This window comes from Sorex araneus, chromosome 2 (assembly GCF_027595985.1).
Source record: "Sorex araneus isolate mSorAra2 chromosome 2, mSorAra2.pri, whole genome shotgun sequence".
NCBI classification, from domain to species: Eukaryota; Metazoa; Chordata; class Mammalia; order Eulipotyphla; family Soricidae; genus Sorex; species Sorex araneus.
This window is the reverse complement of record NC_073303.1, coordinates 122,833,803-122,860,891: the sequence shown is the minus strand read 5'-3', so window position 1 is coordinate 122,860,891 and position 27,089 is coordinate 122,833,803. Positions and strand designations below refer to the sequence as shown.

Genomic DNA, 27,089 nt, shown 5'->3' with positions numbered 1-27,089 from the left:
AATCGTAGATGTAGTATAAGTTTGAATGTTGCTAGATGCACAAGTGCACCTTCTTATTTGTGTTCCAATCCTGCTTCACATGTAAAATGTTTTTTTTTTCTCTCAATTACATATTTCTTGACTGACCGAGAACCAAGTAAGGGAGAGAGGGTAAGAAGAAAGAAAGGAGGAGAGATGGAAATCGATGTGTGACCATTGGTGTTTTGAGAAAGGAAGGATAGGAGCAGATTTTCCAGTGTCTAGAACAAAGCTGTCAGTGTGCTATTGTTGACCAGGCATACTGGCTTTAGGAGAGAGTGGGAACCTGACTGGCTGCTCCAGAGGGAGCTCAGGAGAGATGGAGTAAGCAGATATTATATAGAAGGGCAGTGGGTTGCCCGAACTTCTAAGTCCCTTCCCAGGTTTTGACTCTGAGAGCTTGAGAGCATTCTGTAGATGTTTTGCAGAGAAGTATAGATTTAAAAACCTGCTGCAATGTTACCAGTTGGTAATATGGAATGAAGTTTGAAAGCAGAGAGAACAGTAAGGAGGACTGAGCTGGTGTTTCTTTGGTGAGGCAATGGTGATTTAGCCTTGGTGCCTGCAATGAGGGTGGTGCTGTGCTCTCATATCCTTGGCGTTCAATGGTTGACACTACAGATTAAAAAATTATCATATAATTATAGGTATAATCTTAATTTTTTAATTGAATAGAGAAAGCCTTTTGGAATGGGATGACATTATACTTTCAAATATGATCATATGACTATTTCATTTAATATCTCTTGCAGGGTGGTAAAGAGTTTTATCCAAAATAATGCTATAGGCACTTAAACCTAGAACATTAAAAATAATTAGTATTAAATATAATGACTTTATCATCATTGTTCCTATTTTAATGAATCCTTGAAACTGCAGTTGTTTTACCTACATTATTCCACTTAGTTCCTACAACAGTCCTCTAAAGAGGGTAACATTTTTTATGTGCTAACATCACTCAGCTACTGTGTCACCACAGTAGTGCTCTTTATTTTATTAGAACCATGCCAAAGTCTCTTGACTCTGACTCCAAACATATTCCTGAGGAGACAGGAATTGTTTCTCAAAGTCCATTCTATCCTTTAGTCTTTAAATGTCTTTAGTCTTTAGTCTCAGACAGGTTTTACTGAGGCCCCATTCTTAGCCCTTGGACCTTAGCTGGTCAATAAAATTTTCTCTTTGTATGTTTTAGTTGCCTTAGGGCTCCAAAGTTTACCTGATTAAAATCTATCATTATATATTCATCCCTCAATGTTGAAAGGTTTTGATCTGTTGTGTCTTTCTGCTAGCTTGAAGTTTAACGTCATAGAAAACCAATGTTAAACCTGTCTAAAGCCATCATTTTTGGTTTTTGTTTTTTCCCCATTTGCATATACTATGAAAGAGATCACCATAACTTGTGGACCTAAGGCTTGTAGCTTCTCCTTTATTTCACATTATACTCTCTGGTGGTACTTTTTACCTTCCTGTGCCTTTGCATAGGCAGATACTTCATACTTTACTTTAATTTCCAACATGCACATCTATTTCACCTTTGGTCTTCCCCATCTGCATATGTATCCACTTTGCATCTCTTCTTAGGTGTCTCTGAGGTGCCAGAAGACAAGTGTGGACCAATTTAACTTCTTCACCCATTTTCTTCAACTTGTAGGCCTTCTCCATTGTCTAATATGCCAGTGTATGTCAGTACTGTACTGAGCAGAAACCAAGAGAGACACATAGGGGAATTTCTTGTTCTCATAACTGGTACAAGGTCTAAAATCTTAGTGTTTGACCCTCTTCCCTTTTCTCTCGCATATCTATCAAATCCTTATTTTGTACTACTGATGTTTTTTTCCATTCCAGAGCATTTCCTATTATTAATTTATTGAAATGAAAATATTTGTTCTTAACTGTTTTCCTTATCTCTTAATCCAGTTCACCTTTAAATACGTGTAAAGTCATCTTCCTCAAATGCACTTTTTATTAGCTCTCTCATGAGCATTTAATGTAGTTACTTTACTAGAACCAAATCACATAGCCTAGGATGTCAGGGGTTTAGTTCCCTCAGTATCCCATTAACCCTAGTTTTATTTACTTTCTGATTTTCCTTCCTACTTTATAGTAATAACTTTATGGTTCTCCTTTTTCTGTTTTTCCTTTGTTTTTTCTTTTTCCCCAGTGTTCCTCACTTCCCTTTTGTCCTAATCAATTTATGATAGTCTTTCAGATATTGATGAAAGATTCACTTCCTACAAACATCTCATAAGTAACATTCTAATACTTAAGTTTTAGCATTACAAGTTTATTTTATTTTATTTTATTTTAATTTTATTTTATTGAATCACCATGACAAAAGTTACAAAGCTTTCAGGTTTAAGTCTCAGTCATATAATGATCAAACCCCCATCCCTTCACCAGTGCACCTGTTCCCCCACCAAGAACCCTAGTATCCCCTTCCCACCTCACCCCCCTGCACCTGAGTGGCCAATGATCTTCACTTTATTCTCTCTATACTTTGGATACGTTCAGTATTTCAACAGAGAACTGATTATTATTATTTAGAATTTTCCCCCAACAATCAAACCTGCTGAAAAGGCTTCATTTGATAGTTTGTTTTCTATTGCTGAGAATGAAGATTATAGGAGCTCGCGCAGCCGACACAGCGGCCGAGTGGTTTTGGATTTCTGTTGTTTTAGCTCAGCTCACAGTCTAGATGCATTTCTATAAGTCTCTGGGTACCAAAATGGGTTAGTAGAACTCCTGGATTATAGTCTTGAAGGAGCAGAGGGGCCGGCCGTGTCGTGCGCGGCTGCTCCAGATCTCATCTTAGCATTACAAGTTTAGATTGTACTTAAGTTTCTTTATTGAATTAAGTCTTGGTGTTTCCTCCCTAAAGTTCTAGCTTTAAAATTTCTTAATATGTTTCTGTGAGTTATAAGTTCTGTGTACATAAGGGAAAATAACAAAATTCTAACGTGGAAGTCTGACTCTTCTATCTTTGGCACAGAAAATGGTTTGTCTTCAGTCTTACAAGAAAATCCAGGTTGTGCATAATGAGTCTCTAAACCCTGACATGTACTTGGAACTTAGTGGCCAAGAATGGTCAACTTAATTTCGTTTTATAAACAGCCTAGATATTTATTAGAAAGATAGTTAGATGCCAAAGTAGAGTCATTGTTACTGTCCTTGATGTTTAATTGCTGTTTCAGGTTCTAGTTCATTTGAATCTCAAAAAATGGATCGACCTTCTATTTCCGTTACCTCGCCCCTGAGCCCTGGCATGTTGCGAGATGTCCCCCAGTTCCTCTCCGGACAGCTTTCAGTACGTAATCACTACATTAGTGTCGTGGCTTTTGTGACATCAACAAATATTTTGACATTATGTTATGTTTTATGAACCAAGTTCTTCTTAGAATATAATTGTGTTTTTACTCATCATTTTTTCCATATATTGATAGAAATTCAGTTTTAATTATTCAGCCTTAACATTTTATTATAATTAGATTATCTGGACTTTAGTCCGTGTTTGTGAGGTTACTAAAAACTTTTTTAATTTAATAATATTTTATACATTAAGGCTATGATATTTATGCAATTTCAAAATGGCTATAATTTTCATAGACATTTAAGAGAAATAAAAATACTGTGCTGTTCAAAGATAGTATATTTAAGATAAATATAAATAAATGAATTCTTCCTTGTCTTTCAGCTATAAGAATATTTGGGGGAAATTTCATAGTTATCATTGAATATAAATATTGATCTGAAATATAAGGATACTTTTAAGTTGGCCCTAAATTAATGGGAAAATAACATAATAGATTACTGAGTATATCAACTGGTTCATATTCAGTGAACCCCAAATTTGAATAAACTTGTAATAGAAGTCATAAATTCAATTGTGCATTTTATATCCATATTATAAGAATTTTGCAAATACAAACCATCATTTTTTATTAATTTCTTTAGTTATTATCTTATTAAAAACATTAAATATTAAAATTTGTATGGTAGTATTTTAGAAACATGTTAGTAATGTTGATGAGTCATTAACCTAAAATTTTTTTGAGTATTATGACTATTTAGATTTTCAAAATCTAGATGCTCAATTTGGATAGGAACATTGTAATTTAAAACTAAACTATCCTTGGACTGATATTTTATCAATAGACAAAAATCGTTCTTAAATTAAATCAACTCTGAAATTTCTCCTGTACACTTTTATGGGGGAATGATTTTTACTTAAAAATTTTAATTAACTGAAAGATAAAGGGACAGTAAGCAAAATTAAGATGAAAATATTTAGAAAGTCCCTTGACATATTTGTTCTGAGTCTATTAATCACAAAGGCTACAATAACAAAAGTTCTGCCAAAAAGGAAATGAGATATGATTAGAAGATTGTTGTCTTACTAAAATGATTTTTTTCTCTTTATTGTTCTCTTTTGTAATAAATGTTAGTTGTTTATTACTATGATTATAGTCCTATTTAAATAGTCCTTCTTTAAAGAATTATCTGCCTACTTGGATGATAGATAGTATGACAGTAGATACATAAATCTCTGTGTGTGTATTGTGTTTGTGTAATTGGCTAAGGTGCTATAGGGAGCGAGCAGAAGTTATACTTCATAAGTAAGTACCACTTTGTTGCCTCATTTAATTGGTGCCTCATTCTCAAGGCCTGATTAGAAATCAGATGATCAGGGGAGGGTGAGGATCAGGGTAAAAGTATTTAGACATATTTTAACTTAAACTGTTTTTCCTCGTGGTTCAAAATAAATATGGTAGAAAGATATGACTGTTTAAAATATTGGATATAAATCTAATAAAAATGGAATTAAAAACTTAATTTTAAAAAGTATTGATAATGGTGCAATTCATATTATTTATGTTTATAAATGATGTTGACTTAAAATCCATCTAACTGTTATTTAAAATGCTACCCCTTTTATCATTTCTCATGACTTGAAAGAGGCATGTTCCTTAAAGAAAATGTATGTAAATTAAATCCACATTTTATTGTCTAACTATAAAAAGTACAGATAAACACATAAAAAATCTCCTATAATCCTGCCATTAAATATAAATATAAATCCTGCAACTAAAATATAACCATTCATATACATTGCTATTTCAAAAGCTGTTTTTTTACTTAGAAATGTATTGTACACCTTTTCTTTCAAAGGTTTTCTCTTGTAAGTTCTCATGATTTTTTTCACATTATTTCAATTTAATTCACTATTATAGAATATCTTACTTGATTCTAATTTATATCATAATGATGCTATGGAAATCCTTGAATATGAATCTTGTGAAGTTTGTTAGGGCAAAATAATTATGTCAGGATTATTTTCCCTAAGTAAAATTACCATAGGGAAGAAAAAAAGACAAAGTTTTAGATTCTTAGAATCTTTTGCTAAAATTTTTCTTAGCGTTTTACCAAGTTAATACAATTTTGTATTCACATAATCCACTACTTGTTAAATTCTGACCCCTAGGCCAGCAGGAGTACTGGTTGCTGGAAATACAACAGTAAAAATGATCGACCTACATTTTAATAAAATTTCATTTCATTTTCATTCTTTGTCTGCAGGAAACATGTGCAAGATACCCTCCTAGTTATAACATTTCCCTTTACATTTAACCCAATTTCTGCCAAATAGGTGATAGTATTAGTTTGCCCTAATTATGTAGAGGCTGGGAAAAAGAATGTGCCTAAAAATATTTCTCATTGGGAAAAACCCTAGCAAGTCTTAAGGAATATTAAAATTTTTTTATCAATCTCTTTCACCTTTGGAATTTTGCTTTTGGTGACAATTTTGCAAGGGCCCAGGACTCTGAGAAACTATGGCAGTTCTAACCCCCGTTATTTGCACAGTGTGTGCACTGACCTTCCAGATGGAATTGTGAGCTCATGGACTGCAACTTTCTCAAATAGCAAGGGTAAAAATAATACACATGGATTGATTCCGTTTTCATGGACAAGGCTGTCGATGACTTTATAAACAAACCATGCAGTTTGTCTCTTTCCATGTTTGAATTAGCTGCTCTCTTTGCCTGTTGATGGCATTGCCAGGAAAGTACCATTAGTGTGCATGGTGAGGGGACAGGAGCTTGTCCTTATTTTCATTCCTTCTCATTGGGCTCTTCCATAACACAGCACTTCCTCTCCTCCAGCAATTGTAGTTCTGCTGGTATTTTAAAATGAGCTTGCAGTCTTTGGCTAGGCTTTCTGAGAATGTATTAAAACAGAGCCTTCAACTCTTAAAAGTGAGAAATGGTTCAGAATCCTTTCTACAGGAATACACTGATTCGTATGGGCACTCATGATTTTAGCCAGGATTTATGGTTGATTTATGATGTTAACATTTTCCCAACTTACTTTGTATTAATATATTTTCCTGATTAAATTTTTTGCTATGAGTTTGTAAATATTGTGCTTATGCATTTCATCTGATAGTCTAAAATTGTTAGATTGTTGAAGGTATAAGAGTAGGTATATATCCTTTATCACTCCCAGGAAACTCAGTAGCCTATTTTAAGATTTTATTTTTTTTTGGTTTGCACCTCAATGTCTAAACTCGTTATTCAAGAAGCATTGTGTAAAAGGTATATTCTCAAGATAGCACAATTTATAGTAGAAAGTTACATTACACATGAAATAAATATTTTTTGCATATAATTTGATTTTTCATTTGTATGAAGCTGAACTATTACAGATATCAACTTATGCTGAAATAAATGAACTCCTGTTAATTACAAATTGCATAGGATTCATAATGCTTTACCATTCCAATATGAAATAGTCAGACTCCACAGAGACAGAAAACAGCCTCATAGTTGCCAGGGGTTGAAAAATGGGAGGCTGGGAGTGATTGCTTAAGATAGAGGAGATTTTTCTAGGGGTGATGGAAGAGTTTTCAAACTAGAAGTTGGTGGCGGCGGCATAGCATCATGAACTTACTAATGCCACAGAACTGTTCTGTTAAAAATGGATAACTGTATTCAATTTGAATTTCTCTCAAATTAAAAAAATTAAAACAAAGTATTTTTATTCCCAAATGTAAGTATGTGAAGATTAGTTGGGTTTTATTTGCCAGGGATTTTATTGCCAGAGATTTTAGACAACTGACTTCAGAAATCTGTGAGTTGTATTTTAGAAGCTAGGAAAAAATGTTTATTCCAAAAGATGAATTTGTTACCAAAGTACTATTTATTTTATTAGTAGATATTTTATTAATAAAATTATTTTGTTTTATTTTATTTTATTTTGATAAAAAATCTTCCATTACCTTGGTATTTTGCTGGAATAGTTGAGAAGGCAAAGGAAATAAGATCTGTTTTCGAACAGAGAATCTTTTAGTCTTCTCCAGCATGCCTGGTAATTTCGTTCACTCTTCTCTAGTTGGGGAGAGTTGTCCACCTCAGGCTATGCAGGCAGATAAGTCTGAGTAACACACTTCATGTCTGAAAATTTGTCTTTCCTTGGAAGTGTCTCCACATTTGAGATTGCCTTGGTTTTTGGAGAGAGCAAAAGATGACTCATGTGATTAATGATATAATGATAGTCTGCTTTTAAGATCTGCTTTCCTTGGTTTTAGATTTGTCTTCAGCAGTCTGATGATGATTAAGTTGGTAAACAGGCAACTTAATACCCATTATCTATTCCCAAATAGCAGTGAAAAAGTCTGAATCAGTTAACTACTTATAAGTCTTTGAATTAGACTGGAAAGTCATCCATGAGAAATGGAAGGAATTGGGAGGTAATGTTGGTGAAATAAAAAGAATTAAGTATCTTGAAATCTCTAAAATGTCTTGAATTCTGAAGTCCAAAGATAGGAAGCTGATTTTGAGCCTAGTTAACTATTAACTATTGCATGTTTTAAGAAAGGCAAAAAAAAAAACCATAAAACCCCCACAACTGACTATTTTGGAAATATTTTCAAGACAATGTATATATGTATGTATATATGTGTATATACATACATGTTTTTTCAGTCTAAGAAATTCATATATTTAAGCCTATATAATTTTTGTATATCTGAATAATAAAATAATAATAAAAAATAGAAATAAAAATTTAAATATAAAAATAACTTCTATATTTAAGTCTAAGAAATTGAAGTAGATTGATTTACTTAGAACTGAGCTCTATTTTCTACCTTTATGCAATTTCAAAGCATTTTCCACTTTTGTTTGAGTATATCCAGGTTTTTTTTTTTGCCTTTGTTTTCTCACCCACAAATTGGAGATAACAGCAATAACCTCCTATTATTGTTGGAGGCAAAATATTTGGAGTAAAGGCATGGAAAAGTTAAAGTACTATATAGGTAAAGTGAAAGGAGACTTGCTTACCTTTAAATAGTGTGGTTGCCAAGTAACCATGCTATCTCTAATTGTACATAATAGATGTCTGAGAATGATGTTTAAATACTAAAACCAGATTTTATTTTTAATAAACTTATTTAATCCAGTTAATTCCAGCTCATTGTTTCATTTTAATGTGTTCTTTCATTAAGCAATTCTAAAGCCCATTTGGTCAATGTTTTTGCTTTTTGTTTTAATTGATTTTTGGTTAGACTACTAGAGAAGTCACATAATTACATCTATAGATGATCTTTTGCTAATAATTCCGTAAACATAAATCTAACTTCTTTTTGAATTACAATGTTTTCTTATGTAATCTGCTTCAGGGTGGAACCAGAAATTTCTTGAGTTATGGGATTATGATTACACTCATTATTTCAGAATACACAGCCTGAATATATGTTCATTTAAATTTTATCTTAGTTCCTGTTGTTTGTTGTTGTTGTTATATTTTAAAAATCTGGTTTAAAAATTCTAACATTTTCTATAGTTTTTATACATTTTAATATTTTAGAAAAGTTATTATTATTATTGATGTGCTTTCCTTACATATATATTATCACTGAATAAAATTATATTTAAGGGATAGTTTTATGTGTTTGTTTTACTTTTGGTCTTTTAGTTCCAGCGTGTTGTCCTTTTTGGTTTTGTTTTATTGCTTTTTTCTTTAATTTTGCTTACCAGAGCCAAAGCCTTAGTAGAAGAACAACGCCTTTTGTTCCTAGGGTTCAGGTAAAGGCCTTGTCTGCCTGATAGAAACTAAAGTTGTGTTTAACCCTTACCTGTATGTTTTTGGAAAATGCGTAGTAGGAAAACTTTTTTGTATGTTGCTCCAAACCATATTATCGACTTACAAATCATTTTATGAGCCAGCTTGTAAAAATTCTGCATGGAAATTAAAATTTAAAAAAAATTTAAAGAGACAATCTTTGTTAGTGATTTCATATGATGAGCAGAATACTAAAACTCATAGGTTTCAGAGTGGTTTTCAATGTAGATTCCATTTGTATATGTGACTTTGACAGAAATAGAAATAGCTAATTTTATACTATTAGTATTTTCCTTTATTGCACTAAGGTTGCTGTCTCTTTAAATCATTCATTATGTCACTTAACATCCATATACTCTTGCATTTTCCAAGCAATAACTCCTTGAGGAGATTGGCAAATGAATTTGTACTTTATCTAAAATACAAACTTGATGCATAGATCATATAAGATTCAACTTTGGAAAGTACATTACTTTGAAGTAACAAAATCACAATTTAAAAAATGTGTTGTGTTTTCTTTTACATTTTTTAATTTCATTTAATTTTATTACAATAATTGGGTACAAGTTGTTTGCCTCTTTTCATTAGGAAATTTCACATGGTAAAGTAATGTCAATATAGCTCCTTATATAAAAAAAGTAGTAATATGCTTTCCTTGCTTTGCTGCATGATTTTTGTTGTTACTGGTTTTAAATATTATTAATTTTAAAATAAAACTAAAGCTATAGTTAAAATGATATAATACAAAATGTCTACTACTAGTACAACATATGTTCTATTTAGAAAATTAAGAATTGACTATACAATAAAACTTGGTTGATAGCTATGTTGAAAGAATGAATATGATGTCAAGACTTTTTATTAAGTGAAGATAAACTATAAAATATGTAGTATCTATAATTATGGAAATACATTTGTTTATTTTGAAAAATGAAAAGATATTTTTAAAAGCACAGATAAGAAATTTAGGGCAAATAAAATCTAGTTAATAAAGTAATACTTGTTTTGATAATGTGAGCTAGATATCTATTAAAAACTTTAGTGCAAGCCATATAATATAAAATAAAAATGAACATTATTAATCAAATGCCCAGTTTCACATAGTTTATTAAAAAGTACAGTTTTTGATTTTAAAAATCAGTAATGTTAGAACACAACTATTTTATATCTAGAAACATTTTAATTTTATAAATATAAGTTCACAAGCTATGAGGTATTGCTACAAAAATACCAAAGTCATATGCGTATTCTCTATAGAAGTGTACTAAAGAGTGCTATGTTTGGTTTTCCATGGCATAAAAAGCTATATTCCCTGTCAAGTATTTGACATTTCTATCTCAAAAATTTAGGTGTAATAATTTTAAAGTCTCAGAATATGGAATGGCAACAAATTCTTTATATGTCTCATAAAAATTTAAAAATTAGTTCTTGCTGCAGTTAATTCTGAGCTTAATCTGTAGCACTGTAGCACTGTCATCCTGTTCATCGATTTGCTCGAGCGGGCACAAGTAATGTCTTCATTGTGAGAGTTGTTACTGTTTTTGGCATACCAAATATGCCACAGGTAGCTTGCCAGGCTCTGCCATGCGGGCGGGATACTTTAGGTAGCTTGCTGGGCTCTCCGAGAGGGATGGAGTAATCGAACCCGGGTTGGCCACGTGCAAGGCAAAGGCCCTACCCGCTGTGCTATCACTCCAGTCCTTAATCTAACAATAATTATTGCTTTCTTGTTTCTCAAGTGAAAATCTTATTGGAAAAAAGAGTTTAGCCTTCCAGAATTTTTTTGGTTTTGTTTTTGAAGTAACTAACATTCAGGTCACAGTCCTCAGAGAAGAATTTTTAATATTCTGCAAAAGTAAAGCCCAGAGTTTTGGGTTTCTATAAAAAAATAGGCTATCATAAGTTAAACTAGTTAGTTATACTTTGGGGGCAAACAATGATACTCTAATGCCTGTTTTGTCTCATATGAGACCATCCTGCCTTTTTTATTTTCCTATATTGTGTCGCCTTTTGTTTTTTGCCAGGAGAAAAGCTTAGTGCTTTTCCCATGATCTATCTATTTTCTAACAGTATTAGAAAAATATCTTGCCTTTTATTTCCCACTTAAGGCTGAAGGCTCTTTTTTTTTTTTTTTTTTGGTTATGATACCCTAGTCTATGGCAGTGGTTCTCAAATGTTAACACCCATGAAGATGCCCTGGAGCCTGTTAAAATGTAAATTCCTGACCCCCATTTTGATTCTGTAGTTGAGAGATGAATTAAAGGAGTTTAAATCTTTTTAATGGATAAATCTAATACTGTTGCAGGAAGTTTGTGAACCACGGCTTAAGAACACTCTTCTTGACTGTTTTCACTTAGCAACTCTGTCAATTTTGTTTTATAAATATATGTGCCACAAATGTCTAGTGGCTTCATCAAATATAGAAATGAACATAACAGGAAATATGAACTATAAATTTTGAATAATTTAAATAAATACCTTTTGTTTTTATAAGAGGGTTAATCCCATTTAATAAAATCCAAGCAATCTATAAGATATATAATTTCATCTATATAATATATTTGTATATGATATTATATGTCCTGAACTGTCAGTCTTCTTTCATCTGACTCAAAGTGCTCATCATAATAGACTTCCATCTTCTAGGATCCTAAGAGAAGCACTCAGGAAAACCATGAATTGAAGCTGAAATATTAGTAGTCCATATAATAAACATATTTATGTATGATTAATATTTGTATATGAGACATGCATTTTTATATCCCATAGGCTGACAGGTCTGCTTCCAAGAGATGAAGCAATGGTTTATGTGAAATATATATTAAAATATCTTAAACTATTGATAAATTGCATATATAAATTTTTAATAAAATTTATAGAATTTTATTAATAAAATTTATTAAACTATCACTGTATATTAAACCAGAATTATACATATAAAATTAATAATATATGCCATTTCTATATCTGAGATATATATACACTCCCAAATTTTGAATTTTTTTCAGTTCAACTTCTGCTTCAAGAGCATGATAGTGATGTGCTGTCCTAGCCCAGACTTTGTTAGAGCCATTAGCTCTCTTGATCTGGCAGATCAGCTCCTTATTTAGGAAGTAGGAATGGGTGCAGGTGATGGATTCAGGCTATGGGTTCAGGGTTCTTGAATTGATTGATAGCACTAGGTGGATGCTAAGTTCCAACTCCAAATTATGGCATAGGAAAACCTTTTTAATTATAAATTTGAATTATAAAAATGGCCTTTTTATTTTAAAGATATGATGCATTTGCTTCACCAATGAAAAGGTCTTTATGCCTGTGTAAGAAGACAAAAGATAAACTTCTTATGTAGATGTAAATAAAACTAAGGAATTATGATGCAAAGCTATTAGTCATTCTTTCTCACCTTGAATCTTTGGAATGTTTTGCTGTGGAATAACATGGAGCTTTTACTTTAAAATTCCCTATGAGTGCCATAGAAACATATTAAATTCATATTGAGTATTTACTCTGAACTCAAAGAATCAAAGCAAAACACAGTGATTCTTGCTTAGCAATCATTGTATACAAAGTTCCTAGTTATGGGAATCTAATTATTATGTGCATTGTCATAATCAAATTAGGAAAAACAAAAGCCCAAGTAGTTTATCAATTAAATCAAATTATCTGGATTAGTTCCACTGTCCACTGAAGTGCATTGTCCATTACAGTATATTCTTTTATTTTAATTAACTACAGTTTAAAGGCGGAATTTAAATCTGTGCTAAGGTCAGTGTAAGAGACTGAGGCAAGGGATGGGAATGTAAACATTACACTACAGTAATAAATACGTAAGCTGATGAACTAATATTTTTGCTTTTCAGATAAAACTATGGTTTGACAAGGTTGGTCACCAGTTAATAGTTACAATTTTGGGAGCAATGGATCTCCCTTCCAGGGAAGATGGGAGGCCAAGGAATCCTTATGTTAAAATTTACTTTCTTCCAGATAGAAGGTAGGACTATGTAGCAAAAAAAAAATCAATGTTCTTGAAAATGTATGAGAAATGTTCATGGTGGTGGGTATTTTAAGTATGTGTTACATTGACTTTCGTATTTCATATCACCTTAACATAGACAATCATGCTTAGGAATCAAAATAGTAGCAGTAAAACTGTAATTATTTTTAAAATTACATCACATATTTATAATTGAAAGTATTCCATAAAATTTTAAGTTGTGTGGATTAGTTCTTTTTCGTAGGGGCAATTCCCATTGGTGCTTGGGGAACACCTGGCAGTGGTTAGGGTTTCACCTGGGCAACTCACAGTCGTGGAGGAGCATGGGATGCTGGGAATTCAACCCAGGGCCAAGTCAAGGGCATGTGCTATTTTGGGCTATTTGAACTATTTCCTTGACCCCTAGGTTCTTTGTTTTATCTTTTTTTTGGCGGGGGGCGGCTGTCAAGTAATGCTCAGGGTCCCTGGTAATACTCAATGTACCAGACTTCTCAGTTCAATGCTTGGGCCCAGCCATGTGGACATGGAAGTCACTTGGTTGTATGAGGGGGGGCCCATAGTAGCAGAGACTATGGGCTCTGCATACGGAAAACCTGCACCCCAAGCACTGCATATACTCCCCGGGATCATTTTCTAAATGATTTTCTAAATAGTGTGTGCTTTCACTCATGAAAATCATGCAAATTATAGACTTTGAGCTCAAAAGCATTTTTCACACAAATTACAGAGACAAATGCAAGTAACAGGACTAGAAGATACTCCTCATATTTCCACTGCGATTCCTATGTCTTCCTTCTAAACTCTTTCTCTGCATTCTGAGAAGCCAGTGAGTGTGCACTGTGTCCCCACAACCGTATCCTCAAACGAACTAGACTGCAGGGTCCTGAATCAATGCCCTCCACCATCCCTTTGCTTTGTGGCCATATTATTGCTTTGAGGCTGACCAGAGAGATAGCCTATCCAAGATGGCCCTATCACTGTTCATTTCAGCTCATAAAATGAAAGAGACCATTTGCTAGGCCTCCAGAGGAAAGAAAGGTGAGATGAAGCACAGCCCTTCTGCCCCTGACTTCAAGCTGGACCTTCTCCAGACTGGGCACTTTTTCCTCAGGTTGGAAAGAGTCAGCCAAGGAGTTTATTGTAAACATGTTCTCCTACTTTGGGACCTTTATGTATTCAATTCAAGCTCATCGTCATCAAATTAAAGCGGGGTGTCAGAAAACTCTTCGAAGAACAATCTCAACAGAGAAAATGACAAAGGAAATGCACAATATACAAAGGTGGTAGTCACTCCCTGTGGAAGCCCCTGCATGCAGAGACTGTGCTCCAGCCTCTTGGCCCATCTCCCTGCCCAGAACTTATCTCTTAAGATGCTAAAAATGCTCAACGGACTGAATTTCTTAACTGTCTATTTTTTTTAGATTTAAAACCTTTTTACATATAACCCACCCTTCTGAATAATCCTAATAGGAAATTGAAGCTTCTCTTCACCACCCCCTTATTTTCTAAACCTAGTGAGTTCTTCTAAGTTTGAGGTAGACTTATTCGATTACAGTCTGTCATTTATGTGTGTGTGTGTGTGTGTGTGTGTGTGTGTGTGTTTGGTGCCAATGATCAAATCCAGGGGTTCACACATAAAGTATGTGCTCTACCTCTCAGCAGTAAACTTGGCCCCTATTATTTTTCTAATTTACTTCTTTCTTTGCATGCTGCTCATTGTTTCCATCAGTTTGAATTAAGAGAACATCTTCATGCTTTTTAAAAGTGTTTTTTTGCTTGTTTTAACCAAGGCCTAAAAACCAATAAAGATCCATTGCTTTTTGTTTTGTTGTGGGCCACACCCAAGGATGTGCAAGGCTTGCTCCTGACTCTGAGCTCAGGGATCACTCCTGGCAGGCTCAGGGGACCATTTGTGGTGCCAAGGATCAAATCTGCATCAGCTACATGCAAGGAAGAACCCTACTTGCTGTATTATCTCTCTGGTCCCTAGATCCATTGCTATAAGGTGACTTTTTGCCATGTTAATTATGGATGGCCTCAAAACATAGGTCATCTTCTTGAATTTAGTCAATTGTGGCTGAACATTCAACCACATACTCTCCTAAGAATAAATAAATGCTGCACTTCCCCAGTCCACACAGCCTCTGGCTCTGTTCTCCCTGTTCCTCTTCCCAGCTCTTCAGGGCTGTACTGTTTTGTAAAGAACTGGAATCAGTTAATATTGTTCTGCTGGAGCTGAAGATCACTTCCCCCTTCATCTCAGCTTCTAGAGAGCTTAAGGTTTCATCCCTGTATGTATGTATTTTTTATTTTGGGAGGAGGGTGTTGGGATCACACTCCACAGTGCTCAAGGATTACTCCTGGCTCAGGAGTCACTCCTGGTGGTGCTCAGGGGCTCAAATGTGGTGCCAGGGATTGAACCAGGGTCACCCCAAAGCAAGGAAAATGCCTGATCCCCTGTGCTATCTCTTTGGCCCTTACATAATTTTTTTTATTCCTGTTCAGCCATTGATCTTCTTTAATATACCAGGTCTCCAAAATGAATGTATGGGATGTCCAGATAATATGTAAGACAGTCAGTGGACTTCAAGCAGAAATACTGGAATCTTAAATATTTTTATTTTAAAAATTAATAGTTTTATATTTCCCCATGGATACAATGTGTTAATATAACAGTATAGCAAAATAGATATGTAATTTATAAATCCCTATTCATATAATTGGATAATAGTAAAAATTTGTTATTGGTAGAGATGAGGCAATTTAAAATAATATCTGGAAATTTCTAAGCTTGACATCCAGACTCATCCCATCACATAGTGCCTGATATAGAAACCATTTCACAGTGTTTTAAGTTCTGCATAACTGTCATGTTGCTGGTCTGTATTTTTTGTGGATCAGAAAGTGGCCTGATAAAATGTAATGGTAACTCCTCATTTGCTAGACCACATTCATGTGAGGTTGAGAATATCACAATATACTTTCTTTTTATAAGCAAAGCAATGTCTATTAAATGTTAGTATATAGCAAGTATATTGCCATTTTGAGGGGTTCCAAAAGGGTAAAAATATGTCACTGAAAATGCTGAGTTGAGATTGTTGAGTCTAGTTTTATTCTGTTTTAGGGGGATGGGGGAGGGGAAGACCATGCTGCTCAGGGGACCACTGGGCCCTGCCCAGTGATTCTTGGCCAAGTAGGTGGGCAGTTCAGTGTGAGGGCCTGAGGTGCAGTACATCGTGGTATCCAGTGCCCAGATTACTGGGGCCACCCTGGCAGAGCGCAGGGGCTTCAGGAACTCAGAAACACACAGTGTTCAGAGAACTATGTGCTGCCAAAGATTAAACTTGGTTTAGTTGCATAAAAAACATTTATGTCAAGAACAACTTACCCACTGTACTATCTCTCTGGCCCCAAGTTTTACTTACTTTATTTAGGAAGAGAAAATTTGATTATGTAAAAACTTTGAATGTACCAAAATGTCATTGTCATAATTACCAAGTGATGTGTTTATACACCTTATACATTTTATAGTATGTTTTAGATTTATAATATTTGCAATACATGATAAATCTGTGTTAACACTTCACTAGATTTCTTGCATGGAGAATTATGGTTAATTTTTAGGGTAAAAATTTAAAATTTATTTAAGTTCATATATTCTTACTTATTTTCATAGTGATAAAAACAAGAGAAGAACTAAAACAGTAAAGAAAACTTTGGAACCCAAATGGAACCAAACATTCATTTATTCTCCAGTTCACCGAAGAGAATTTCGGGAACGAATGTTGGAAATTACCCTTTGGGATCAAGCACGAGTTCGAGAGGAAGAAAGTGAATTCTTAGGAGAGGTATCTGGAATTGTTTCAAAACTTAGACTCTTCATGTTATCCTGAATACTTTTGTGAATATGACTATTCATAGAGCTTTATGAATATTTATGTTCTGAATACCTGAAAAAATTACATTTCTTCAATAGAATGAATTTCTATTGCTTATTCTAGAGCAGAATAATTATTGCTTTAAGACAAACCTTACCATGAAAAGCAATGGTTCTTGACAAATGTAGAATGATCTCTCTCATATTGGGATAGGAAGAAACTTAGTGAGGGAGTAACGAGTGGGCAAAGGCAGAAGAAACTGAGAACTGGTCGAAAGAACTGAGCTTCCCATGGTGGGGGCGAGTAGGGATGTTGAAGGGGAATAAGTCTGGTGGAGAGTGTTGTATTAGAATGTTATATGCATAAAACCTGGTCCACTAACTGTATTGTAAATCACATTGCCTAAGTATAAAATTTTAACAAAAGCAGAAGCAACTCAGTGGTTATAATTAATGATTCTAAGTACTTTGACAATTTTTACACTTGTCTCTATTCTAGAAATATCAGTATTGTGGGGACTAGAGAGACAATACAATGGGTAAGGCACTTGCCTTATAACCAGCAGACCTGGCGTCAGCCCCTGGCACTGCCACCTATGGTCCTCCAAACACTGCCAGGAATGATCCCTGAGAAGAAAAACCAGGAGTAAGCCCCCTGAGCACAGCAGGGGGTGGCCCCAAAGTCCTCCCAAAAAAGAAACAGAAAAAGTGTAAAATAAATCTGTGTTGAATCCTGAGAGGTTTGTTTGTCTTATAAGTCTGTGCTATACTTTGGCCACCTAACCAGTGCTCAGGAGAACCCCATTAAACTCTGCCAGTTGGGCCAGATTATTCAATAACGTGCATGGCAATTCAATGTTCAGGTTCAGCAGTGTAAGGGGGAGGAAGGACCACTCTGAATTGCTGTGTTTTACATATTTGTATGAATACTGGATTGGAACCAACAGAACAACTAGTCATTTACTAATTTACTCATGAATTAGTTCTTAATCCCCACCATGTTCCTGAAAGTGGTGGGGACTGATACTTCCTAGAAAAGTGACATATTCCTTCCTGGAAGGTATTTGCAAGAGACTGGGGGCTATGCAGATGCAGCTGTAGAGAAGACGCATGATTGGAATACAGACTTACAGTACAGGGAAGGATTGTGGTTCTGTAAATACTCCACAGAGCATGTGGAATTGTAACAGCCAGTGGGGAATGGCATTCTGCAGCCAACACATCCAAGGTTCCAACACATCCTTGAGTCAGTTTAGTGGCGTTAACGATGTTGAAATTGGAGAGAAAGTAGTGAGAAATGAGACTTGACGGCGTAACTTATACACAGATCATTTCTCTTAATTATCAGGAGTTTGGATTTTATTATGTAGATCATGAAAATACATGCCAGGCTTTAAAGAGAATGGCTTGATTGCATGATGCTATCTAAGTCAATGCCTCCCAGTCTCCCCTTGAAATAAATTGGAGGGTTGTAGGATGCAAGACAATCTTGATGCTGTTACCTGCTTTTCAATGTGGTTGCTTTTTCCTGAGGAAATTACACAGTAATATCCTGGGCTGAAAGCACCAATGCATGCAGCCAGCAGGCTGCACAAATGTCTCAAACTAAGGAAACAGCGATACACCAATACTTCAGCTGGGGAGAGTGGTGAGGGCCTCCAGGGCAGAGCCTGGCACAGCTGCCATCTGCGACATGAATCTGCATCCCAATCCTTCCCCTCCCAGCCACTGTTCTGGAGCATGTGCTAGAATCTGCTTGGGCTTCAGTGTTCTCCTCAGCCCTGTGGCACGATAGTCGTTTGCAGACTAAATAAGGTGGGGAGAGTACATGCTTAAACATTCAGAACACAGTGCCTCTCTGAAATGGCTAAGGAAAATTTGGAGAAGAATTAAAGATTAACTCCTTTTTTACCCATTCCCAGACCTAGTGATTTTTCATCTATGTACCAATTCTCATATTCTCAAGCATACATGTAGAAGTAAGGAAACAGTTATTTAATGGATTTCCTTTGTAAATTTGCTATTCATATTATGAAATCTGTATTCTAATATGGCTTATTAAAATTCATTTATTTGATCTGATATTTTTAATATTTGTAATAAGTTCTCAAGTAACATTTAAAGGTTTTTAAAATCAACTCTTCAATCAGCAGGAAGGTATAAATATTGATCTTTTGTTTACTTGCTGTTAAAGCCTTGTAGAGTTCTGCAACAAGACTTTGCCTTTGTGAGATGGAAATCTCACAGCATTACTGTCTTATCGCTGTTACAAGAGCTCTGAGACTGTGGAAGAGAATTTCTATATTCCCGATCTGTTATGGCCCTTTGTCTCTGCTCTCTGTAGATCTTAATCGAATTGGAAACGGCGTTACTAGACGATGAGCCGCACTGGTATAAGCTCCAGACCCATGACGTCTCTTCGTTGCCACTGCCCCACCCTTCTCCATACATGCCTCGACGCCAGCTCCATGGAGAGAGCCCCACACGGAGGCTGCAAAGTAAGTTGTCATCCGACCTTTACTGAATTCTCTTGACTGACATAGAATACATGACATAGAATACAATATACATAAAATTATGTGTATGTGAATTGATGGACATCTAGTCATGTTTTCGTAGCTAGGTTTTTTTCTTCTAATTTTGGCTGTTCAAGCAATATTTATGGGGCCAAAAGGCCACTCCACGCTATTCTCCACCAATTGGGCTGGTGATTCAATGCCAGGATTCAGTGTAGGACTGCTTGGGTTCTGGGTATTACTCAGCCTGTGATTACAGTCGACACTCAGAGGCCTCCAGGGTGTAGCAAGTACTGCTCCAGGGACTTTGCAGTGCTAGGGACTGAACTTGGGTTGGCAGCTGGTGGAACATGCACCTTGACCCCTTGCCTGTCTTCTGGTTATCAGTCATGATAGTATGACACCGGAGGAAGCACAGTTTAATTTTTGCTCATAAAAAGCTTAAATATAGAAATGTGGTCACTCAGATAGAAAAATTCAGTCCTGTCCCTAGATGTGTGCCTTTCGTGTGCCAAGTATTTTGTGAATATGTAGGAGAGAGAGAATAGCATAGTAGCTTAAACTATCACCGTGAGCTTTCCTCAAGGCAGTTTGAATTGATTCTTTTACTTAAGAATTGCATGATGAGGTAGGTTTTCTCTCTAAGATTCACTTTTCTTAGTCAGTTGTGTACAACTTTTTCTTTAGGGAGAAAGGGTTTATTGGTCCATACCTGTTGGTGTCCAAGGGCTACTCCTAGTACAGTGCTCAGAAAACCATGCAGTGTTTGAGATTGAGTCTGAAGCTCCAGCATGCAAAGCACTTGATCCACACTTTGAGCTGTCTCCCTGACCCTACTTTTATCATGTAGAAAATAGGAATAATAATTCCTAGGTTAGTTATAAGAATGACATAATCTTAGGACTATAAACTGGTATTGTTGCTACTGTCTTTATACATAATCATACATAGCCAAACTATAAAATAGAATTCTATCGATCTAAATTGTCTTAAGGAAATAAACATTTTGCATATTGAAAAGTGAATTGCTGGTTTATTGCTCTTATAACTCAGGTTCCTATTTTTTTTTCTGTTGATTCTGTTATTGAAAGGCGAGGTGAGTACTTGTTGCTTAGTATGTACTTGGACTCTTATTTTTTTCATGTAACTAGCACCATTTTTGTCAGACAGTAAAAATGAGTTGACATTAGTAATATTTCAGGATTGTAAATTTGGTCAGAACAACAGTAGAGAAAGGAGGGCACTTGTCTTGCACTACCCTGACCCAGGTTTGATCCCCAGTACCACATTTGGTTCCCCAGTCACTATCAGGAGTGATCCCTGAGCACAGAGCCAGGAGTAAGCCCTGACCACTGTCAGATATGCCCCCCCAAAGAAACCAATGAGTTAGAAGTGAAAATGTCTGATGAGAGTGTGTTCCATGTCCTGTATCAGTCATGGCCGGTGCCAGCACCCCGCTACATGTTACCTCTGTGGGCCAGGGACTTCCTGCTGAGAGGCATCTGAGAGAAGTGGACTGGAGCAGAGACTTGATATCTTGTGACAGTTGGCCATAGGGAAGCTTCCCTGGTAAAAATGTTCTCCACTCACTGAGATTTTGTTTCCACAAGATATCATTTTATAAATATTATTGATCAAATACTAATTTTATATCACTGAGTTTTTTTTCAGCTTCCCTTCAGAATGACACTCAGTTACCCTTATTCTCAGTTGCCATTACAATACCCTTTTTGTACCAAATACATGAGCATGAATTTTATGTGAACTAATTTTATAGGTTTTCCTCTTCCTGGCCACTGTAATGTACTCAGCACTTTTTTTTTTTGCCGGTGGTATTTGGGTCACACCCAGCTGTGCTGAAGACTTATTGTGATAGGGGATCACTCCTAGCAGTGCTTGGGGGGCCATAGGTGGTGCCAGGGGGCAGCTGTAAGGAAGGCAGGTGCCTTAATCCTGCAGTATCTTTCTGACTTCTCAGCACATTTCAAGTCACAGTAGAGGATGGTGGTTTAATGTATGAAAGTTATTCATATAATGAGTCTGTGTTAGTTCTTCCAGTTTAAGTTTATTGTCTGCTAATGCTTGATATCATAGAGTTTTCTTCATTTCAATTACTGCGATAAGGAGTAAGCTTGACAATTCTCAATATCTGAAAGTCATAACTAGCAACTGTTTTTGTTGTTTCATGTTTCTCTAGCTAATAAAATATAGTATATTGAACAGCAATGAGAATAGAAGACATTTTGATTAACTATTTACATGCATATATATCAAATGTCTTGCAGCATTTGTTATCAATCATTAATTGATTTTGCAGCATTTAATATTTCCCTATCCCAAAATAGTTCTTCTTTTACTTAATCTTTAGTAATATTTAATTTACCCAAGGATAAAATAATATCTCCATGTTGTATCATATCAATCTTATTACTCTCAACTCACTTATCTCTTAGAAATTATGTTTAAATATTTTAATATGTGGCTAAAATTGATTTTTTATTCCTATTGTTACATTTATTTGGTATGTGAAGACCTGATGATAAATAAAGACATATACATATGCAGAAAGAAATGAAGGTTAGGAAATAATACTTTGGTATATTCAGGAAGCTAAAGATACAGCCATTCAGTAAAACTGTATTGCTTATCAAAGGCAAATTTAAGTAAGAATATAAATAACAAAATATATCAGTTATTTTTAAAATGTACTGATGACAGAATACACTTTAAAGATTTCCCCCAGGAGAGAATGGAAGTTGCATTTACTTATAATATATTTTCTATTGTCAAAGATCACAAACATTATCATAATAAAAATATTTACAATAACATTTGTTAAAAAAGTTTCAATAAACCCTCACTTAGTCATTTTGTTCATGTAATAAAATGCCTTGGTGATTGTTTCTGAGGTTCTATCACTGAGGTGATGAACTTGTTGAAGTAACTTGTGCATTTATTGATGAACATTGGTAATAGAAGTTTTCTTTCTATTTATAGTTTTCTAATTTATTAATTAACCTTATGGGGGTTATAGCTAGTGGTGCTCAGTGCTTACTGATGGATTGATGCTCAGGAATCATTTCTGGTGATAGTGTGGGGATCATATGTGATACTACAGATCAAACTGAGGTCAGCTGCATGCAAGACAAGTGCCTTAACCCTATATATCTGTTCTGCTCCATGATTTTCTGTTTTATAGATTCAAATGATACAAAGCAGTATATCATTTACATAAAATTTAATAATTTGTTTTTTTCTATAATGTAAGAGCACTGCTATTTATTCAGCCATTGATTAAGCTGATTGAATTGGGCATGAACTCCACATTACTTTTTAAAAAATTTTTTAAATTTTATAAGTTAGTTCACAATGTTTGATTGCATTCAATATTCAAACACCAATCCCACCATCATTACACCTTCCCACTACCAAATTCGGGAAGTTTCCATCCCAAACCCCAATCCCTGTCCCAAAACACAACCGAAATAATATATTTTGTATTGTGTGTTATGAAGAACTACTGAACATGCTTACATAAAAGTGTTCATATAGGAAACAATGTGAAGATTGTTCTATTTTGGCAGGAGCCATTAAGACATTCTATAGGATATCACTAACATGTTGTTAAAGTTTGGGTGATGCGAGCTTTGGTATATATATCTGAATATATGCATATATGCATATGTACATATATTTCCCTCTATGATTTGTTGCCTACTATCTGAAACCCATCAATTGTGGTGTGGTAATTATGGAGAATGGATAGGACGTGTTTTATGATGTGTTGTGTGGCCGCAAAAGTGGCCGTGCGGTCCAGGAATATGTTTACTCATATGTGAAGCTCGGCCCGAGCGCATTGGGGATTAGCCTTGAACATGGTGGTGATTGGGTTGTGGAGGTTTTTGGCTACGGGACCTGGGTCCCTTGGGGCGGGGAGGTCTCTCACTCACCCCCCTCTGGGGTGCCCCGTGTGAAACAGCCTGGCACGGAGTCCAGTGGCATGGTGATGAGGGCCTCATGTTATGCTCCCTTTTGGGAGAAGCAGCTGTGTAATCTGGACAGTGGCTGAGGCGAGAATATCTGGTACCAGCAGGAGGTGGCTTATGGGCATGATCCCTGGGTTTCCAGAGACTGGGAAAAGTGGGCAGAGGATTTCAGCTCCTGGTCCCGTTGAGCCCAGAGTCCAAGGTCACAAAGTTCCACATTACCTGGGTTCCATAGGACTTCACTCATGCATGAGGCTTGGCCTGAGCATGTAGTGAGCATGGTGGTGGTTGGGTTATAGAGGTTTTTGACTGCTGGTGCTGGGTTCCTTGCGGCAGGGAGGGCTCTCACCAGCCCCTCTCTGGGGTGCCCTGGTGAAGACAACCTGGAACAGGGTCAGGACAATCTGCAGCACTCACTTTCAGGAGTTTTAGTTTATAGACTCTGGATCTTGGCCATTGATGAGATTACATGGTGCCGGGGGCAGTTTGTGAGTGTGACTGCCAAGCTACTGGAAAACTGGGGACCTGGGGGGAGGAGGCCCAGTCTTGATCCAAGCGGGCCTGGAGCTCTCAGTCACAGGTTCCCGCCTACCTCTGTGCTACAGGCCCTAACTGTGTCTTTTGATCGCCTTCGAGATTTCTGGGTCTCTGAAATAAGGCCAATAAATGAGCTTATATAGCTGAGCTGGAGGTGGTTTGTGGCTGTGTCTCCCGCATACCTAAATTTTGGCCATTTCATTTCTTGGTAACTTGGCCCCAAGTTGTTGGGGTCTGGCCAAAGGCACAGCAGCAATTTTGCGGTATCTGTAAGTCTGAAGGCACCATCAGGCTGCTGATGCACTCGCCCCACATGTACAGGTTTACCTGCTGGTGGCACCATACCCCCTATAATTTATCATTTTATTAACAAGAGGAAATATCTTAAAACCATTATAAATTTTTGAATGCTTCTTATAGTTAACTTTTAGACAGTCATTTTTAGATGGAATTTGATTATAAGCTTTGAAATATTTCATAAAAGTACTGCTAAGAGTATTAGAAAAATTATTTAAAACAGCTCTAGAAATGGTAGCATGTTAATTGCTCAAAGTTTTCTGAAAAGAAATGATATTATGTAGATTGGACTAGAGGTGACATAGGGACAGTGGTGGAGTGTAAAAAATCACAAGGGTGGCGTGCGCGGGAGGGGGAGACTATATGATGTGTGTCGTGTCAGTTCTGTTGTCCGCAGGCACTCAGGGCAGCTCTCTCTCTCGCATGCACTCACCACTCGCGTCCGGTATTCCCAAGCCACTGTGCATGGACTGGATCGGGACAGCTCCTCCTAGTGCTCTGCTTCTGTGTGTGCCACTGTGCTCTCTTCTGTCTGTCTTTTTGTCTCTGCCTCTGTATTCTTTCCTCTGGTCTCTTCCGACCTCTCTCTGTCTCTGCTTCTGTGTCTTCTCTGTTCTTCTCCCGTGTCCTCTCGTGTGTCTCCTTCTCTGTCTCTTCTGTCTTCTTCTTCTGTCTCCTCTGTCTTCTTCTGTTTCCCCTCAGTGCCCCCCAGTCTTAGTTTATGTAGCAAATTACATAGGGTGGTGACCCAAAGGTGGGTTTAACATTAACAAATCTATAAAGAAGGGTAAGACGATTTGATTTTTCGAGATTAACAAAATCTCATCTAAGGATTTTGATGAGGTTCCTAGGAGATCCGCTCAAGGGTGGGATCCAAACAAGGGTGTGTCAGGGTGTGTCCCTTTCTTCCTTCCTCGGCTAATAATCTGCTTAAATAGTTACAGTAAATTTACTTCTAATATTTCTAGCAATGTCATTCTGTATGAGCACAGTAAGAGATATAAACTTAAGGTGTTTTTTTTTCTGAGGACATCTCACTATGTATTCCAGACCACAGTCCTCAGGCCAGGTTAGTCTTCCTAACCCTAGCAGGGTCCTAGTCTCTTTGTTACTTTTGGATCATGACAGCACTTATCTATGACCATGCTCTCAACTTATAGTTGAGTATTGTGGGCGCTTTGGCCTGGCCCATTTCGATGCCAGGGTAGCTCACAGCTTGCCCTGGGTCCAGTCCGCCCCTTGTCACGACCCTGCTTTTGGGGTGCTAGGAACTAAGGGCAACTGAGTTAAGAAAGCAGATGCCCGGGAGTAAATATTATTGGAGTCAATGAGCTCCCAAGTTACAAAGCATAATATTAACTGTCTTCCTCTGTCCATACAGAAAGGCCATTGCTCTAAGGTAAACTAAGTTTCCTGCGGCAAGGCTAAAAGGACAAACCCCATGTTATCCTACAGTGGAGGGTCATAGCTTTGGTGTTGGGGGGTGCAGTAACTTGTACGTAAGTATTATAAACTTTCACACCATTGTTAACCATATTACACTTAGGTGTAAAAAAATTGTTAGAAAAAAATAAATGAAACTATATGAATTTAAACAATCCCACTCCTGGCATTTATACCAAGAATATAGAAACATTAACCCAAAAAGATAAACACACACCTATGTTTGTTGCCACACAATGGGCAGGATATGGGAACAACCACACTGCCTGTGTCTAACACAGATGATTGAATAAAGAAGTTGTAATTTGGATACACAATGGAATTCTAGGCAACTGGAAGAAAAGATGAAATCTTCCTTTCACTATAACATGGTTAGAGCTAGAGGTTGCCATGTTTGTGAAATAGGTCAGAGGGAGAAGATCAAATACTGAAGATTCCATTTATATATGGTAGTCAGAGAAACATAACAAGGGACCAGATAGTAATGGTATAAACAACAATCCTTAGATTTTCGACAACAGAACTGAGATTATAAAGGGATGTTAGAAGGGTACTTGGAGAATGAAGTTAAAGAAAGATTTAAAATGACATAAGGGCAGGGGGAGTAGTAGAGAGATGATACATCAGGCAAAAAGAAGTAAATAAAATTGCTAACCTTTATTACAATTATAGTATATGGCTTAAGGCAAAAATTAAATTCTAGTATTCCTATTACATGAAAAGATTTTTAAGTGTAATTTTTGCTTCATTTTAACAGTTTTTTTTAAAGACGAAATCTTATGTTCATATAATTCAGGTAAATTCTAGCATGCACAGTGTTTAATGCATGCATTCATATGCAGAGTTTGGTTTTGTGCTTTGTGCTTTGATTGTTATCCATATATTAACTCTAAACAAAATGTCAGTAGTTTCCTTTTTCTCATTTATACTTTTTCCAGTGCCTCTATGTTTACAACATATTTTGTTTTTAAAAGTAATGTGTTGTAACATAGATATTTATGATTTAAGTGATTTTAATATTGTCCCTTTGGATGTATTTTTTCATGGAAGTATTTTGTATTGTTTGCTATATTACTATGTTCTCTTTCAGAATACTCAAATATATATGGATAAATTGCAAGATACTTGACTTAAGTAAGAGCAATATTAAAATTTTTAACCCACTGAACTCAGCATAATTAAAATTATAGTGTTTACTGTAGTTTTTACCTTTATAGCCATTTGTCCTATCTTCCAAAACAATTTCTTCAAGATCCCAAGACAAAACAATATGCAATATACAGTAAGAAAATCAATTGTGTTTT

At 35.8% G+C, this 27,089-nt stretch overlaps 1 protein-coding gene across 50 annotated transcripts in view; it reads left to right on the top strand.

Moving 5' to 3' along the window:
* RIMS2 (regulating synaptic membrane exocytosis 2) overlaps positions 1 to 27,089 on the top strand; it is a 547,885-nt gene that overhangs the window by 281,905 nt on the left and 238,891 nt on the right. For 26 of the 50 annotated variants that reach the window (XM_055125206.1, XM_055125200.1, XM_055125209.1 and 23 more), the window contains 4 exons: positions 3,210 to 3,322; positions 12,996 to 13,126; positions 16,806 to 16,977; positions 19,351 to 19,504. In XM_055125206.1, coding sequence (XP_054981181.1) covers positions 3,210 to 3,322; positions 12,996 to 13,126; positions 16,806 to 16,977; positions 19,351 to 19,504 — 570 coding nt within the window. Of the gene's footprint in view, positions 1 to 3,209; positions 3,323 to 9,050; positions 9,099 to 12,995; positions 13,127 to 16,805; positions 16,978 to 19,350; positions 19,505 to 27,089 lie in introns of all 50 variants that reach the window. The other 24 variants (XM_055125211.1, XM_055125201.1, XM_055125204.1 and 21 more) reach the window with 1 other exon arrangement.